General features: G+C 43.1%; 1 protein-coding gene across 4 annotated transcripts in view; it reads left to right on the top strand.

Annotated features, from left to right (window-relative positions):
* Nucleotides 1-16536, top strand: part of PLXNA1 (plexin A1) — a 529295-nt gene that overhangs the window by 425759 nt on the left and 87000 nt on the right. For all 4 annotated transcript variants that reach the window (XM_033926178.1, XM_033926177.1, XM_033926179.1 and 1 more), the window contains one exon: nucleotides 783-973. In XM_033926178.1, coding sequence (XP_033782069.1) covers nucleotides 783-973 — 191 coding nt within the window. The remainder of the gene's footprint in view (nucleotides 1-782; nucleotides 974-16536) is intronic.

Here is a 16536-nt window from a genome sequence, read left to right as displayed (position 1 = left end):
ATGCCAGGTCTGTCTGTCTGCATACAGCATTTTCTTCCTGTCTCATGCCAGGTCTGTCTGTCTGCAGACAGGGTCGTCTTCTTGTTTCATTCCCGGACTGTCTGTCTCTCTGTGTATATAGGAAAGTTCCTTTATCTCACACTGTATAGCTTTTCCTTTAATTAATTCATTAATTAGGTTCATGTCAGTCAGTGCATTTCAGTTTAAAATAGGTGACTTGAAATAGTTGCTCTGCCAAATTAAATTAGTGCAGGAGTTTGTGCTGGTTGTCAGAGAGGATTGAGTTATAACACAGAAATTGAAAAATATATGTACGTCTGTATTCTTCTTCTTAATATCTCACAGTCTCTTTTCATAGCTGGCACAGAATGCTATGCGGTGAGATTTAAATGAAATAAAACAGGGGTATCCCGATAAGGTTTGCGTATAATCTGTACCTGGCAGTGAGGAGAGGGGATGTGACAGAAAGTTCCGGACTTAGGTAATGCAGTGGTCATATGATGGTAGGGTCTGGGGAATATGCAGAGTGGTGCAGTGAGAGCCCAGGACTGGGGTAGTGGATTAAGGACACAGTAGAGATGGGGGTCAGGGGTTGGTCCTGAGATTTCCAGGGTTAAAAGGGGAAAGGAGTTGGGGAAAGCGCAGAGAGTTCAGTGAAAGTAGCTTCAAAAAGTGGTCTGCGATCTCCGAGGGAGCACATAAGTTAGGGGCAGCGGAAGGCAATTTCACAGTTGAGTGGTCAGGTTGCTTTTGTAACGGTTGGTCTTGCCTTTTCATTCCAGCTCACCTGTACAAATGCCCCGCACTGCGTGAGAGCTGCGGGCTGTGCTTGAAGGCAGATCCTCGATTTGAGTGTGGCTGGTGTGTCGGTGAGAAGCGCTGCTCCCTGCGCCAGCACTGCCCTGTGCACGAGACCAGCTGGATGCACGCCAGCAGCGGCAACAGCCGGTGCACGGAGCCCAAGATTACCAAGGTACGGGGAGGCCCCCCACCCACAAACCCAAATCCCTCATCTGGGGAGCAGCAGAGGTAGGCTTTCTTTCAACTGCACCGACATGGAACAAAGACGATTTCAGTTGCAATCATGGGCTTCTTACATGTTAGTGACTTTACTCTCAGTAAACAGACCAGGAAGAGGTCTTTGATTGTGAGGTTAAAGAGGGAGAAAAGGTGGTGGTTTGAAGTGAAAAAAAACCCCAAAACATGTTTGTATTGCGCTTTAGCTATTGTTTTACACTGGTCAAACAAGACTAATAATAATAACAGCTTATATACCGCAATACCGTGAAGTTCTATGCGGTTTACAAAGATTAAGCAAAGGTACAAATTGATTGACTTTAAGAGGGGAGGAAGAAAGAGGGTTAATAGGACAGGAAATCCATTTTTGAGGAGAGAGTGATCAAGACTACTACATCCAGCTAACCAACTCCCTTTCTTCCAACCCCCAACATATTTTAAAAATACTACCACAAGCCACGAGGAGAACGGAAAACATTTTGACTGTGAACTGTACCTTCTCCTGGTCTAAATTTTACTCCAAATTAAAGATATTTCAATACGTCGTATTTTCTATGCTGCCTCAGGCTAGGGTTATCAGACGTCTGGATTTACTCTTTTTTTGAGGACTTTCCGGGCGTCCGGATGGTTTTTCAAAGCCCAGCACTTTGTCCGGGTTTTGAAAAGCTTCCAACTTGGGACCACATCGGGAGGGCATTTTCGCGGGTGCAACGCGGTGATGTCACATGCATGTGTGCATGCATATGACATCATTGCATCAAATCTGCGCATTCGCAGATGCCCTCCTGACGTGGCTCCAAGCACGAGGTTGCCGGGGGAGGAGGGAATGGGACGTGACTTGGGCAGAACAGGATGGACCTGGGGGTGGGGTCATGGGCCTGGATTTTACCATAGTAAAATCTGGTAACCCTACCTCTGGCATATAAACACATAGGAGTCAGTATTCTATTCAGGTACTTTATATATCACCCTATAAATATGGTTTAAGAGTGGTTTACAATCAAAGTGATTTAAATGGCCAGAAATGGCTTCTGGCTGTTTAAATTGTGTGCTTGGGGCTAACTGGAGAGTGCAACTGAAAATGTCACCTAAGCCTGTGGTCTTCAACCTGCAGGTCCACAAAGTGTCCTGTTGTGACCCTCAAACAGTTGACTGAAGTGTTCCTCAAGTCCTGGAAAGTTGTTAAGTTCAATCTTGCCCGCTCAGATCGTGCATTAAATGTCTGAAAAAAGGAATGCCGTATGCCAGGCTTGGATCTGCTGCGCCTGCTCCATATATACATACAGACGTAGGACAGGTCAAAAAGTCAGGCTTCCTATTGAGATGCACGTGTGCTGCACTGGTTTGACAGAGCTAGAGAAACCTGTGTTCATAAAACTGCAGAAACCACACCAAAGTTTTGCTAAAAACAGGGAAAAAGTTAAGTTTTCAGTAAAATGTGGGGGTTACAACCCCCCAAACCCCCCACAACGCCCCCCGATCTGTATAAAGTAAAGTGGGGGGTCCCCCCCCACACCCCCCATCGTAGCCCCTAAAAACAGTCTTTTTCTTCGGCACGCACCTCCACGCTGCGCTCTTTTGTCTGCTCACGCCTTTGTCCCGGCGCGCTTTTGACCTGACACCGGATTGGCCACTGTTGGAAACAGGAAACTGGGCTGGATGGACCACTGGTCTGCCCCAGTATGGCTGTTATATAGTTTGTAAAGTTGCAGAACTGGAGATTTCATAAAGCTTCGCATGTACATGACCAGGATGCAGAGTTCTGGATGGTGTGATCGGGGAGGGGAGGGGAGGGGGGACCACACTAATAATTGTATATGCAGTTCCCATTTTACATTGGGAATGCAGACATATTTGGAAAAAATCCCCATTCTAGCTTTTGCCCTTGCTCCATGGCGTGCACGAGTGTCGGCTATCTCATCAGTTTGCCCCTGGATTCCCACCCGCGAGGGGAGGCACTAACCCCTGCGTTGTTTTAACACTACCTCAAAAATTCAAAAGAAGGCTTATTTTGCCTGGCTGCCTAATTGGCTCCTCATATGCGCTGTGCATTTAAATTACCCCAGGAAATGTGAATGTTCCATTTCTCACACAGAGCTCCTGGGCAATTTGAAGCTTTATGCTTCTTAAAATGAATACTGAGACTTACAGGTAACCAGTGCAATCCTATTAAGGACAAGCTAATATGTTCTCTCATTGAGCAGCCTGTAATTAACCTAGCCGCTGCATTCTGTTCTAATTGTATTGATTTCAAAATCCTAATTGGAAATCCTACCTAGATGGTATTACAATAATTCGGTACATACACAGGGCTTGAAGGACTGATCGAAACTTACTGGCTGAAAGAACATGCTTCAGCCTACACAACACGAGCAAATGGAAAAATTAATTCCTCAGCAAACCCTTTACCTGGGTTTCTAAATCCAGCACTGAGGCTGATCTCACCCCTAGGAATCTTACCTCGGAGAGTCCTTCCATCGATATACAATCCATTGTAAACGAGACCACGGTTCTGTTCCGTTGGTATAATAGATGCTCTTGTTTGTGGCTAATTTTCATTATACTGTTTCACCTCCCCAGAATCTAACCTTGTCACCTTTGTATTTAAAATCTTTCTGAGGCCACTTACTACAACCATTTAGGATGCTGGTATCTCTACATATTATTATATGGACGATATTCTGTTATTGCATACTTCTGATTTCTCATTCCCCTCACATTAATCTCATCTCATCTCATCTAATCTAATCAGGATTTCTTAATCGCACTTATCCGGTACAGGTTCTAGGCGATTTATAAGATAAGAAGCCCATGCACCATCATAGGGGAAAAAGTTACATCTCATTGTAGAGGAAGGATACATTGTTGCATCTCAGCGGAGGTGCTGGCACCTCTCTGCCACCCCCACCCCCCACTACCTATTGCTCGTGTCCTCCCTTCTCCGTCCTCCCATACCTCTTTAAAATCTTTGCCAGTTCGAGCAACTACTCTAGTCTGTTTCTTGTGCCAGCCTGGTTCCCTTTGAAATCACTTCCAGGTCATGGGGCCAGGAAGTGACATCAGAAGGAAAGCCAGCAAGAGCAGCAGGCGGAGAAGCTGCTCGCGCTGGAGAGGTACGTGGGTGGGAAGGGATGGCGTGAATGTGGAAGGGGGGGATTGGTGCAGAAGGAGCAGGGATCAGAGAGGAGGGCACGGGGAGTGCCACCACCGTGGACGCCTCCCACCCTTGCTATGCCACTGGCTAAGTAGCACTGCATATTGGCCTGCTTCAGTTCATTTCAGATGTTCTAATCTAATCTAATCTAATCCAGTATTCCTGAGCTGTACTGTGCCTAAATAGGTTTAAAGCGATTTACAATATAAGATATTACAGATGTGTGTACAACATTATGTCATCCAAAACCAGAAGTCGCTCATCAACCATGATATAGTTCAACAGATCAGGACTTTATTAATAATACAATGGTGCTAGACTCGACACTGCCAGTGTTTCGGCAAGAAATGCCTTTCTCAAGAGTCAATAGCTTGTTGGTCACAAGGGGATGCTCCGAGGGCCGGCTTCATGAACTTCTGGCAACAGTAACATTATGTTATAGCAGTTTGAGGAGGACCGAGTACTGGTATAACACTTGAGTTAGGTTTGGGATTTAGTGATAATTGGGTGTTTTGAGTCGTATGTGTATGCTTTTAAAGAAGATAATTTTAATCTGTTGTAGAATGTTTCCATCCTGATGTCGGCAGGTTATTCCAGGTCTTGGTGCCAAGATAAATGAAGAGCGAGTCGAATGTGCCTTTGTGTTTAACCTCTTTGGGAGCTGGAAAGAGTAGTTGAAGTGACTGTAGTTTCCTGGTTGATGTTGACCAGGAATATACAAAAAAGTTTGAGCGGCTCTGCGTTTCTTTGCATATAGAATTTGGAACATTATACATGATAGCTTGAAGGCAATACGAGTTTTGACGAGAAGCCAGTGTAAGTTCTTATAGTAAGGTGAGACGGAGTCAACTTTTTTTTAGTTTGAATATCAGTCTGATCGCCGTGTTTTGTATCATCTGTAGTTTGCTCAGGAGAGGAGAGTTTAGGCCCATATAGAGGGAGTTGCAGTAATCCAGCTGGGACAGTATGAGTATTTGCGTTAGTAGAGCAAAGTGGTGCTCTTGAAAAAAGGGTTGGATAAGTCTTATCTTTCCATATTGTAGAAGACTTTCTTCCTTAAGTTGGATACTTGAGATTCATATGATAGTGTGGACTCAAGTATAAGGCCAAGGACCTTGGATGTCTTGCTGATTCAGTGTGGTTGCTGAGGTTAGAGGTAAAGTGGAAGGAACAGTGTGTACAGTGTTATGATTTTCCCAGATTAAAATCAGGACATATTTTCACTGTCTGGATTCTCCTTCATTATGAAATGAACTCCTAAAGAGATCAATTTGAAGCAGTATTGAGAAATGTAGCACCTAGTAAATATTAACTTTGACAGAGCACAATTTTAAAAGGTTTGATCATGTTACTCGCTTCTATCGAGAACTGCACTGGCTGCTGGTTGAGGCGCTAGTCATTTTCAAGTTGGGTTGCATCTATTATCGAGTAGTAGTGGGTGAAGCCCCGTCTTATATGATTGATTTATTCTGTTTTTCCATTCAAAAACACACTCGAAGCTCTAAAGCCTTATTGACGTTCCCTACTGTGAAGGGTTGTAAACTTAAAAGATATCATGATCACATGCTTTCCTATCAGGCTGCAATATGGAATAAGGATTTCAAATCTTTCTTACTTTCTTCAGCTTCTTATTTTTAATAATAATAATAACTTTATTTTGTATACCGCAATACCACAAACAGTTCAGAGCAGTTTACAGAGGAAGAGACTGTACACAGACAGCGATGATACAGAAAAAACTTTCAAATTACATTAGTAAGCCGAGAGCAGTTAGGTATATCCGGAAGCATTTCAGAGATACAATGAGGCAGGAAGGAGTCGGAGAAATTTATCAAAGAGATAGGTTTTAATTGATTTCCTGAAGGATTGGTGGGAGGGTGAATTTGAAATGAGGGTGGTTAGACATTTATTCCATTTGCCTACTTGGAATGACAGTGATCTATCAAGGAATCTCTTGTAGATACAGCCCTTCAGGGAGGGGAAGGCAAACAGATAGGTATTACGTGTGCAAGTGGTGCCTGGAAATTCAAAATGGTGCGACAGGTAGATTGGGGATGAATCTGTTATGGTTTTGAAGCAGAGGCAGGCAAACCATTGAAAACTTGTTCTCAAAATTTCTGGGCTCTTATTTTCTTTATTCATTATTTGTAGTATTTTTGGTTAATCTTTGTAAACCGTATAGAATTCAAAGGTAATGCGGTTAAGAAATAGATTTTATGTTTATATAAACAGCTTTTCATTTACAAACTAATAGGCTAAGGAGATATTTTCACTTTGCCTGCTTCAAAAGGCAGTTGAGATGAAATGTTCCCCAGGGGGTCAGAGCCTGAGACAGAGAGGGCTCTTGTTCGTGTTCTGTTCCCTAACAGACTCCCGAGGGCATCAGAAGGCAGGTAGGTGTGCAGTGTCACTGGGCACACCCTGAAGTCTCAAGGAAAACAATTTTAGAATTTACAATTGATGCAAAGTATTTCTGCATGCTTTCTACCAGGGAAAAGAAAAGAAACCAGTATAGCAATCCACCAGGGAACAAATGGCCTGGCTAGAAATACAATCTCTACAGTGCAAAGACACTTCAGTGTCTCTCAAACTGTGTGCCATGGCACAATGGTGTGCCCCAAAGAGATTCTGGGTGTGCCACGAGAGATTCCAGAATTTTACTTTATTTCTAAAAATCCCCTTCATAAGTATACACTAATCTAATCTAATCTAATCCTTAGGTTTGTATACCGCATCATCTCCACGTTCGTAGAGCTCGACGCGGTTTACAGTAGGAGAAATAGGAAGGAACTACAACAGAGGGTTTAGAGGTAGAAGTGGGAAGAAAATTTACAGGATTTGGGATGCCAAGATATAATAGTTTCCTTGATTCCTAAGTTGGAGGGAGACTTACATTTTTTGAGAAAAGCCAGGTTTTCAGATGTTTGCGGAAAACTTGGAGAGAGCTCAAATTCTGAAGAGGGGAGGTAAGATACTCTTTATACTTCATAGTGCCCAAAAAAGGCACAGAAGACTGCAGGCCCATCAGGGTCTGGTGATCCTGGTGGTTCTAGACTGGCCCCAAAGACCTTGGTACTCAGACCTGGTGCACCTTCAGAGAGGCAGATCCATGAAACTGTTCCATGCCTATTCATCAGGGGCTCCTCAGTCAAGGCACGGTTCCAATGGAGAATCTGGAACACTTTGGTCTTATGGCATGGCTCTTGAGTGCACGGCATTGATTGGGAAGAGGTTGTGGTTATGACCCTCCTTAGGGCTAAGAAGTCTGTGATGGTTGCATCTTATGCTAAGACCTGGAAGACCTTTCAGTTATTGTGTTCCAAGCATTCCCATTCTGGTGATCCTTACCTTCCTATAAGTTGGCCTTGAAAAGGGTGGTGGATGGCAAACCAGTCTCGAAGGGGGAGTGGAGAGGGCTGTGGACCACCCTGGACACTAAGAATAGATGACATGTAAATTGTGTATGCAAGAGTCTGCCAATGTTATGAGTGTTATAAGGATACAACCGTCCAGGCAAGCATCATTAATTGACGTGATTGATCCTTGAAAATTAACATCAAGTAATTTTAGTTTTATTGTTTATGTAGTTGCTATCCTAACCTGAGCAACAAAGCAATCAAGGCTTTGTTACCGTTTGGATCTTCTTATCTTTGTGAACTAGGATTTTTAGCTCTGAAAGAAATTAAATTGAAAAAAAGAGAACAACTACAGATGGTGGATAATGAAATGTGTGTTTGCTTGACAACCATCGAGCCGCGTTTTGAGTTAATTTGCAACTCAAAAACAAGCTGATCCATTGCATTGATTAGCAATTCTATTCTAACTGCTTTAGTTTCACCGTTCTTACAATTACCCATACTTAGCTTAAAAAACTTTAGATAAATAACTTTCACATTTAATTCATTTTTTGTTGGTTTTTGCAATTTTATAATTTCAATTATAATGTGCCGTGAAAAACATTTGCTCCATTTAGTTTGCCAGAGCTAAAAAAGATTGAGAGACACTGCCTTAGACAATGCTGTAGCTTTTTCAGAAGTTATACTTGCTCATAGTAAGAGAGATGAGAAGCTAAAACACACATCCAGCTGTTAACATCTGGCTCCAAACTTGGTGTAAAAAAGAAGGTTTTAGATACATCTACTGTAGGTGGCTGAGGGCGATAAATAGAAGAATTAGAAGGTTATGTTATATTGGTGGACTACATCTTTCTATGGCAGGTATGGGGTCTGCACCAGAAGTCATATGAGAACAGACTTGGGCTGGATTCTACAAACGATGCCGGTATCAGTGGCCACCTAAAAAATGGCCGCTGATTGTGTGTCAATCACGCAACAGTACCGTTTGTAGAATCGTGGCTACCTCAAACATAGGCGCCAGAAATGTAGACCAGGGTTTCCGAGGTGCCCATGGCATCTATGTTTGACGTGAATCGTGTCTATGGATGTGCCTAAGGTCGTTTCCGGCGTTAACCATGCCTACTTTGACACAGTAAGCATGACGTATGCGCCCATTTCGTAGGTATCTACATTTTTGTTTTAAAATGATTTTAAATGGCTTTGCCACTTAAGTTAGGTGCCTAACTTAAGGCGCTGTGTATAAAAGACTTGAATATATATATACTCTGGATGAGAGGAGATAGGACCGCCACCAGTGATGCACCTGGAAATTCTATGTTGGGCCATATTTAGGCATGGAGCAAAGCTTAAGTGTGATATTCAGCTAAGGGTTACCATGTAAAGAAAGGACTGGCTTCTATATGTACAGACTTTTCATGGTTCCTTCCAGTTTGGAGAGGGGACTCCTGCTCTACAACTAACAGGAAAGTTTGGCTTCCATCTCATCAGATTGCAAGCTGGGTTCAATTTAGGAGCAAGGGGTCTAGAAAATTCCTCTTTGTGGATGTAGAGGGCCACCCGTGTATAACAATTATAAACTGCTTTTCTTGTATTTCAGAAAGCTGGTCTATCAAAATCCATGACCTTTGGACCTGGCCAATGCTGAACATAACCAAACAGCCGGTTTTCAGTTCAACGCTAAGTGCTGCTGAAAATGAGTGGTTAGCCCTGAATGGGCAATTTAACTGGCCAGGAGCCTTTTCTGGCTGTTTAAATTGCCTTAAATGTTGACCCCCTTAAATTCTTAGAAGATAGTAAGGAGCAAAGGAATCTTTCCCCAAAACAAAGAGGTTCTAGAACATGAAATGAAGCAGCAAGGAGAGAAGTTAAAACATCAGGAGAGATTTTCTCATAGAAGGAGTGGTAGGTAGATGCCTGGAATTCTCTTCCACAGCAGGTGGTGAGGCTTAAAATAGAGAATGACCCATTACTTCGGCTAACCACTATCTGCCTACCATTTGGGGCAGAAAGGAGATATGTAGATGGGGTGATTGGTGGGTGCATACATGTGGAGTGTGAACCCACTAGGAACATTTAGCGCAAGTAAATTGCTTTGATTGTACCCGCAGAAAGACGGCATATCAAATCCATGACCTTTTGCATGAGGCATGGGGTGGCGAGAATGTCCACTGTTTGCACATGTGATTTTTTTTTTTTTTCTTAAAAGCACTTTTGGTGACCTCTTTTGCCATTTTATTCAGGTATTTTTCTCTGTCTCTGTATTCCAGGATTGTCATGTGCCACTATTTGAAGGTAGGGCTTTTGAAATGGACTAGTGATTAATATTCTGCAATTCTAATAGGTTGCCATAGAAAGCAATGGGGATTGACAGGCTTTCTGCTGTATTTCTGGTTTCACTTGTTTCACAAATTCAGCTAATTTCTTCCCTTCGTGTACTATTGTGCTGTCAGTTATGCCTTCTACTTGTCAGAATGCTTGTGCGAGTTTAATGATAGACTTGAATTTTGGGTGTTTACTTCAGTACCTTTTAGATATTTGGATTCATTGAAGCTTTTAAGTAGATCTTTATATATAATCTCTCTCCATGAGGCCCATTCCTCATTCAGCTCAAGGAATGTATATTTTCAGCATACACTGATTCTTATCCATGAGCTTGTGGGCATGGAGGAGGTTTCTTGTTCATACATTCAATTTTTCAAGGTCTTTAAGAGGTCAGTCTAACAACTTCAAAGCTGTAGAAAAGTATGAGAATTGCCAACTGACCAGTAGTTTGTGTCTCGTTTTGTGATATTAATGCTCTGTTCAATATTTAATTTAATCTCCTGGAGTATTATTTCATGATCTTTTCTCTCAATAATTTGTTCTGGATTGTGGATGTTCCTCTACTCCTAGCTATTTATATATACCTTCTAATTCAAGTTCCTTTAAACTGTCATGAGTCAGAGAGATGTTTTCCTGTTCCTTTAAGGAAGGTTGCCTTACCACATTTTAAACGTATATGTTTATGCTGCTAAATGTGTTTATTTCCGATACTGTGTCATGTTAATCCTATTGCCAGTTTTCAATTTTTCTTTTTCCAAGTTTACCTCATTGATTGCATTTGTGCTTATATTTTTTCATTTTATTATTGTTATAACGTTAACAAAATGGTAAGTCTTATGTTGCTGTACACTTGCTTGGGTGAATCGCTTCATACAGGCAGTTAATAAATCCCAATAAATGAATTAAGTAAATGAACAAAATTGTCCAGGCTAAAAGACTTCCTGATGTCATCTAGACCAGTGGCTCCCAACCCTGTCCTGGAGGACCATCAGGCCAGTCGGGTTTTTGGGATAGCCCTAATGAATATGTATGAGAGAGATTTGCATATAACTGAGGTGACAGACATGCAAATCTGCCCCATGCATATTCATTAGGGCTATCCCAAAAACCCGACTGGCCTGGTGGTCCTCCAGGACAGGGTTGGGAACCACTGATCTAGACAACTCTTCCTTTACATGAGTTCTTCTGCTAATTGGTAGCCATTGGAACTATAGATTTTCAGGTCCTCTACAAGCCGTTACTTTCTTCAAGATTAACACTAAGAGTAGTCAGTAGAGTAAATGTATAGAAAACAAGAATGGTGACAGTCTCCCTGAAAGATTTCTCGTTGAATCTTGGTGTTAGAAATGACGAACTGTCCATTTTTATACTTCAAATGGAGTGTGGTTTGTCACATTTTTGTGGTAAACTTGATGTAACTCAGTTTCTTTTATATATTTCAAGACACTTTATCATCCAGGAACATGGGATGCTGTCAGAGCTTTCTTGTGAATCCATGTACTACCGAGATTTCTGCTTTTCCTAGCACTGGCCATGATTAACTGGCCCGTCGTTCCAAATGCTCTATTCCAAATACCCTTCTGCTCTGTTCTTATCATCTTATTAAAGTCAATGGTTTCAACATTTAAGGCGATTTAACGAGCTGGCTGGTTAGATTGCCAATTCGGGACTAACTGGTTAATGAACAAGCGAGGCCAGGATCCGTGCAACTAAAACACGGAATATTGCAACAGATCAGCTGTCCAAGCAAATAAAGCAAATTTTAGATAAACTTTGTTACATCAACATATAGAACAACTTTTTAAAAATCATAACCTGCATGGCCATATTTCGCTGTACCATGGGATGCATCAGGGGTATATAATGCCTTTTAAGTGGTTGTATAGCTCTTGCTGAGAAACAATATGGCCGTGGCGGATTGTGATTCTTACATTATTTTTGTGTGTTGTAGTTGATATAATAAAGTTTGCTTAAAATTTGATTTATTTGGATGGAGAATTGATCTGTTGTGATATTCTAAGCCTGCAAAGATCAGGAAATCACGCCAGCATCACTGCTTCCAGATCTCACCTACTGTGGAGTAGAGGAAAGATTTGGATAGCTAGGGGGCCTCAAATGCCAGGGTACGCTGTACCCCAGGGTTTGTATTCCTGTTGGGAGCATTTCATGGACTTTTTCCAGGTCAGGATGCTCCTCCTGGCCCTAAAATGTCTAGTTGGCACCTGTTCATATAGAAGAGCCCAAGAGCTCATCGGAAGATGAGCGGGGATTTGGCAGTCAGCTCAGTTGAGTGGTGAGGCCGCGGGTCAGGTGAACCTGTAAGGGGAGGGGCATGGCGGTCCATGCCTACACCCCTAGGCTCATCTGGGGATGAGCGGTTAAGGGGAAGGGAGCTCGAGTGAGCGAATATGTCTAGAGGCCCGTGGCACGGAAGAGGGGCATGGAGATCCATGCCACCCCCCAGGCTCTTGCTGATATGGGAATACAATTGTGAGTTTTGTAAAAGTGCAATGTCTTGTAGCTCGGGGTGAAGCAATTGTTCATTGCTTATTGGTAGTCCCAATAAACAAAACTGCGGCCCGATTATTGTCATCAATAAAGTGTCTGTGTTTTATTTATTAATAACATTATTGCTGATGATATAAGTGCATGAGAATAGCGAGGGGGTTTTGTAATCATGGGGTGGGTGATGGGTTAGAGAGGGTGTGAGGGGACAACAACTTGGCCATTCCAGATCCATATGTTAAAGCCTAGAGAGGGTGTCTTCTCTACGAGCCCTTCTCCAAGTCTCTCTCCCCTATCTTCTGGAGAGAGCAGGGAATGACTTGCCTTAGTCAGTGTTTTTCTGCAGTGAGAAGAAATCCTGACACTTGATGTGATATGGCAGAGTCATACAACAGGCGTGGTACCAAAAGCGATTCTGTAGCTTTCCACAAAACATGAGAAGCACTGGTAGAACTACAGAATAGAGGTTGGAACCCAGATTTAGGTCCAGGCCAGATCTTTGCCTCATCTGCCGACGTCCCTTAATTTCAGTGTATTGAAAAGGTAACTCAACTTCTCGAAAACAGGAAGGAATCGGACACAGACGTTAAAGCTAGGCCTTCCTCAACATGGAGAAGGTACGTCGGCTCCCAAATTCTGAGCAGCAGACTCTTCAGCACGGCACCAGGACACATTAATTCAATTTAGTGACTGCAGGTGTGTGACGACTGACGGGCCGCATTCGAGGCAATGAAATCTGCTGTAAAATTGGCCTAATTACCTCGTTATTGGTGTAGCCGGGCTCCCTCCACACTGCTCATCAGTCATAATACTGCTTTTTGTCACGCCACACCTGTCCGCTTTATTGGAAGTAATTTTGCTAAATGAATCTCATCAGACTCCATCGGCCCCTTGGAAGCAGCAGCGTCTGTGTCCAAGGAGAAAACAGAGGTGTGTTGCTGAACATCACTTTGTCTACATCTGTAGTCTTTGGGGGTTTTTTTGCCTTCTGGAGGTGGAATCAGAAGGAGGATGCCCCTGAGACAATAAAAGCTAGGGAGTGCAATTACTGCCTGCTGCTAGAATTTTAAAAGAATAGATTATTTTTTGGAAGGTGCGTATTGAGTGTTTTACAGTACATTATTAATAGTGCTACAGGACGTACGCAGCGCCGTAGAGTCACAGAGAAGACAGTCCCTGCTCCAAAGAGCTTGCAATCTAAACAAACAGGATGTCATGGATATAGTTAGGGGGAATGGTTAATCTGTTGGCTGGGTTGGAGGGCAGTGGGGAGTACAGGACAATCAAGCCATTGTGACATCACTGAGGAGGTTGACTCTTATTGGTGGAATGAGGCATTATGACATCACAAGCTCAGCTCTGCTTCCCAAAGACTGAAACTCTTCACGCTACTACTGTGAATTATTTCTATAGCGTTACTAGACGTACAGAGTCACAAAGAAGAAGACAGTCCCTACTCCAAAGAGCTTACAATCTAAACAGACAAGACAGACAAACAGGATGTCATGTATATAGTTAAGGGGAATGGTTAATCTGTTGGCTGGGTTGGATGGCAGTGGGGAGTAGGGTTATGGATTGAAAGGTTATGTGTGTCCAATCTGTAATGATTCCTATATTATATATACAGTCAGTCGGCGTAGAAATGGGGGAGTGGCGCCCAGAGTGGTGGCAGCCCTCCCCTGTTCTTTTCTCCGCCCCCTTCCCTTTCTGTACCTTTTAAAAAAAATACTGTACTGGATACAGTGGCGCAGAACGGGCACGGGTCCTGGAAGTGACATCAGAGAGAGCACCAATGTCGACATGGGCAGCAACTTTGCGCCAGGAAAGAGAAAAAGGTACAGGGGAAGGCAAGGGATGCACGCGCAAGGAGAGGAGTGGGGATGGGCCCATGCCCGTACTACATCACTGTATCCAGTACAGTATTTTTTCTTCTAATTTTGTACTTTCGTCTGTAAACCTCTTAGCGCCATTTGAAAGTCCTACCATTATCCCGGGACAAGCAGGCAGCATATTCTCACAGATGGGTGATGTCACCGACGGAGCCCCACTATGGACCACTTTAAAAGTGCATCGCCACTTTAAGTCTTTAGAAAGTTTGCGATAGCCCAAACCGCGCATGCGCGAGTGCCTTCCCACCCGACGTAGGGCGCGCGATCCCTCAGTTTCTTCGTTTCTGCGTAAGGAGTCGTTCATCAACATCTGTTGGTATTTTTCGCTGCCTTCCCACTCTTGCGGTTTTCTTTTTTGACTTTTTAGTCATTATTGGTTTTTCTTACTTTGTTTCTATTTTTTTTTTTTTTTTAATAATTTTTTTTAACTTTTTCTCTCACATGGATTTGGCTCGGCGGGGCTGTTCTGCTTCCTCAGCTAAGGTGGTTTTTCCCTCAATGTCCCAACCTCAAACGGGCTTTAAAAAGTGTGGTCGCTGTGCTCGCTCTATTTCCATCACAGACCTGCACCGCTGGTGTCTCCAGTGTCTGGGGCTGGAGCACAGGGCTGAAGCTTGCACTCGTTGCTCATCTCTTCAAAAGTGAACGTTAAAAAACTCAAAGGAGTCACTATGGAGGGTGAGCCAACATCAGCCTGTTCATCAGATTCTAGATGCATCCAGGAAACCAGCCACTCAGGAATGTCACCAACAAAAGTGGACTCGGTTTTCTTCCTGGTGTCTTCTTCAACATCCTTGGCAGTGGAACTGGTGTTGGATTATCGTCTTCATCTGTCTGGCTCTGGTCTCAAGTCTACATCTATCAGAGTCCATCTCAGTGCTATTACAGCTTTTCGCATGCCAGTCGAGGGAAAACCTCTCACTGCTCATCCTTTGGTTTCCGGATTCATGAAGGGACTTTTCAATGTTAAACCACCTCTCAAGCTTCCACCTGTCTTCTGGGATCTTAATGTGGTACTTTCCAACTTGATGAAACCACCATTTGAACCAGTGGTCACAGCTCATCTCAAGTTTCTTACCTGGAAAGTGGTTTTCCTTATCGCTCTCACCTCTGCCAGAAGGATCAGTGAGTTACAAGCATTAGTAGCAGATCCACCTTTCAGTTTTTCATCATGACAAGGTGGTTCTGCGTACACATCCAAAGTTTCTTCCAAAAATTGTCACTTGACTTTCATCTCAGTCAATTGTTCTACCAGTGTTTTTTTCCTAAACCTTATTCTCATGCTGGAGAAACTGCTTTACATACTTTGGACTGTAAGCGGGCTTTGGCCTACTATATTGACCGGTCAAAGCCACAACGAACATCTCCCCAACATTTCATCTCTTTTGATCCAAACAAGTCGGGGCATCCTGTATCCAAGAGAATGATTTCCAACTGGCTGGCTGCCTGCATCTCGTTCTGCTATGCTCAGACTGGACTGGCACTGGAGAGTTGTGTCACAGCCCACAAAGTTAGAGCTATGGCAGCTTCTGTAGCTTTCCTTAGATCTATGTCCTTTGAGGAAATCTGTAAAGCTGCCACCTCATCCTCAGTTCATACTTTCACTTCTCACTACTTTCTCCAGACGGGATGGACACTTCGGCCAATCTGTATTTACAACATGTATTTTCTTAGGCCGACACTCCCACCATCCCATCTCTGTTAGCTTGGAGGTCACCCATTCGTGAGAATACGCTGCTTACTTGTCCTGGGATAAAGCACAGTTACTTACCGTAACAGGTGTTATTCAAGGACACAGGCAGATATTCCCACATCCCACCCTCCTCCCTGGGTTGGCTTCTTAGCTGGCTTATCTTAACTGAGTGACCGGGCGCCCTACATCAGGTGGGAAGGCACTCGCACATGTGCGGTTCGGGCTATCGCAAACTTTCTAAAGACTTAAAGTGGTCTGTACCGGGGCTCCGTCGGTGATGTCACCCATTTGTGAGAATATCTACCTGCTGTCCCTGGATAACACCTGTTATGGTAAGTAACTGTGCTGTACAGTAAATTTTGAATAATTAAATAAATACATAAATAAAATATATAAAGGAATATCTGGTCAGATTTGCTTAATTTAGCTGCAGTTTCCTTTTGATTTTGAGTAGAATTATTTTCAGTCAGAAGGGACTATAAATTTTAGTTATAATGTGTCATTGGATGTTATGTCAATGTCTGATGGGAGCAAAAGCACAGAACACATCATGAGCACCACATTCCACTTCCCCTCTGCAGCAGCCTGCTGTAAAAAAAA

This window comes from Geotrypetes seraphini, chromosome 17 (genome assembly GCF_902459505.1).
Source record: "Geotrypetes seraphini chromosome 17, aGeoSer1.1, whole genome shotgun sequence".
NCBI lineage: Eukaryota > Metazoa > Chordata > Amphibia > Gymnophiona > Dermophiidae > Geotrypetes > Geotrypetes seraphini.
Note: the sequence above shows the minus strand (reverse complement) of the source record. Positions and strands in the feature narration are given on the sequence as shown.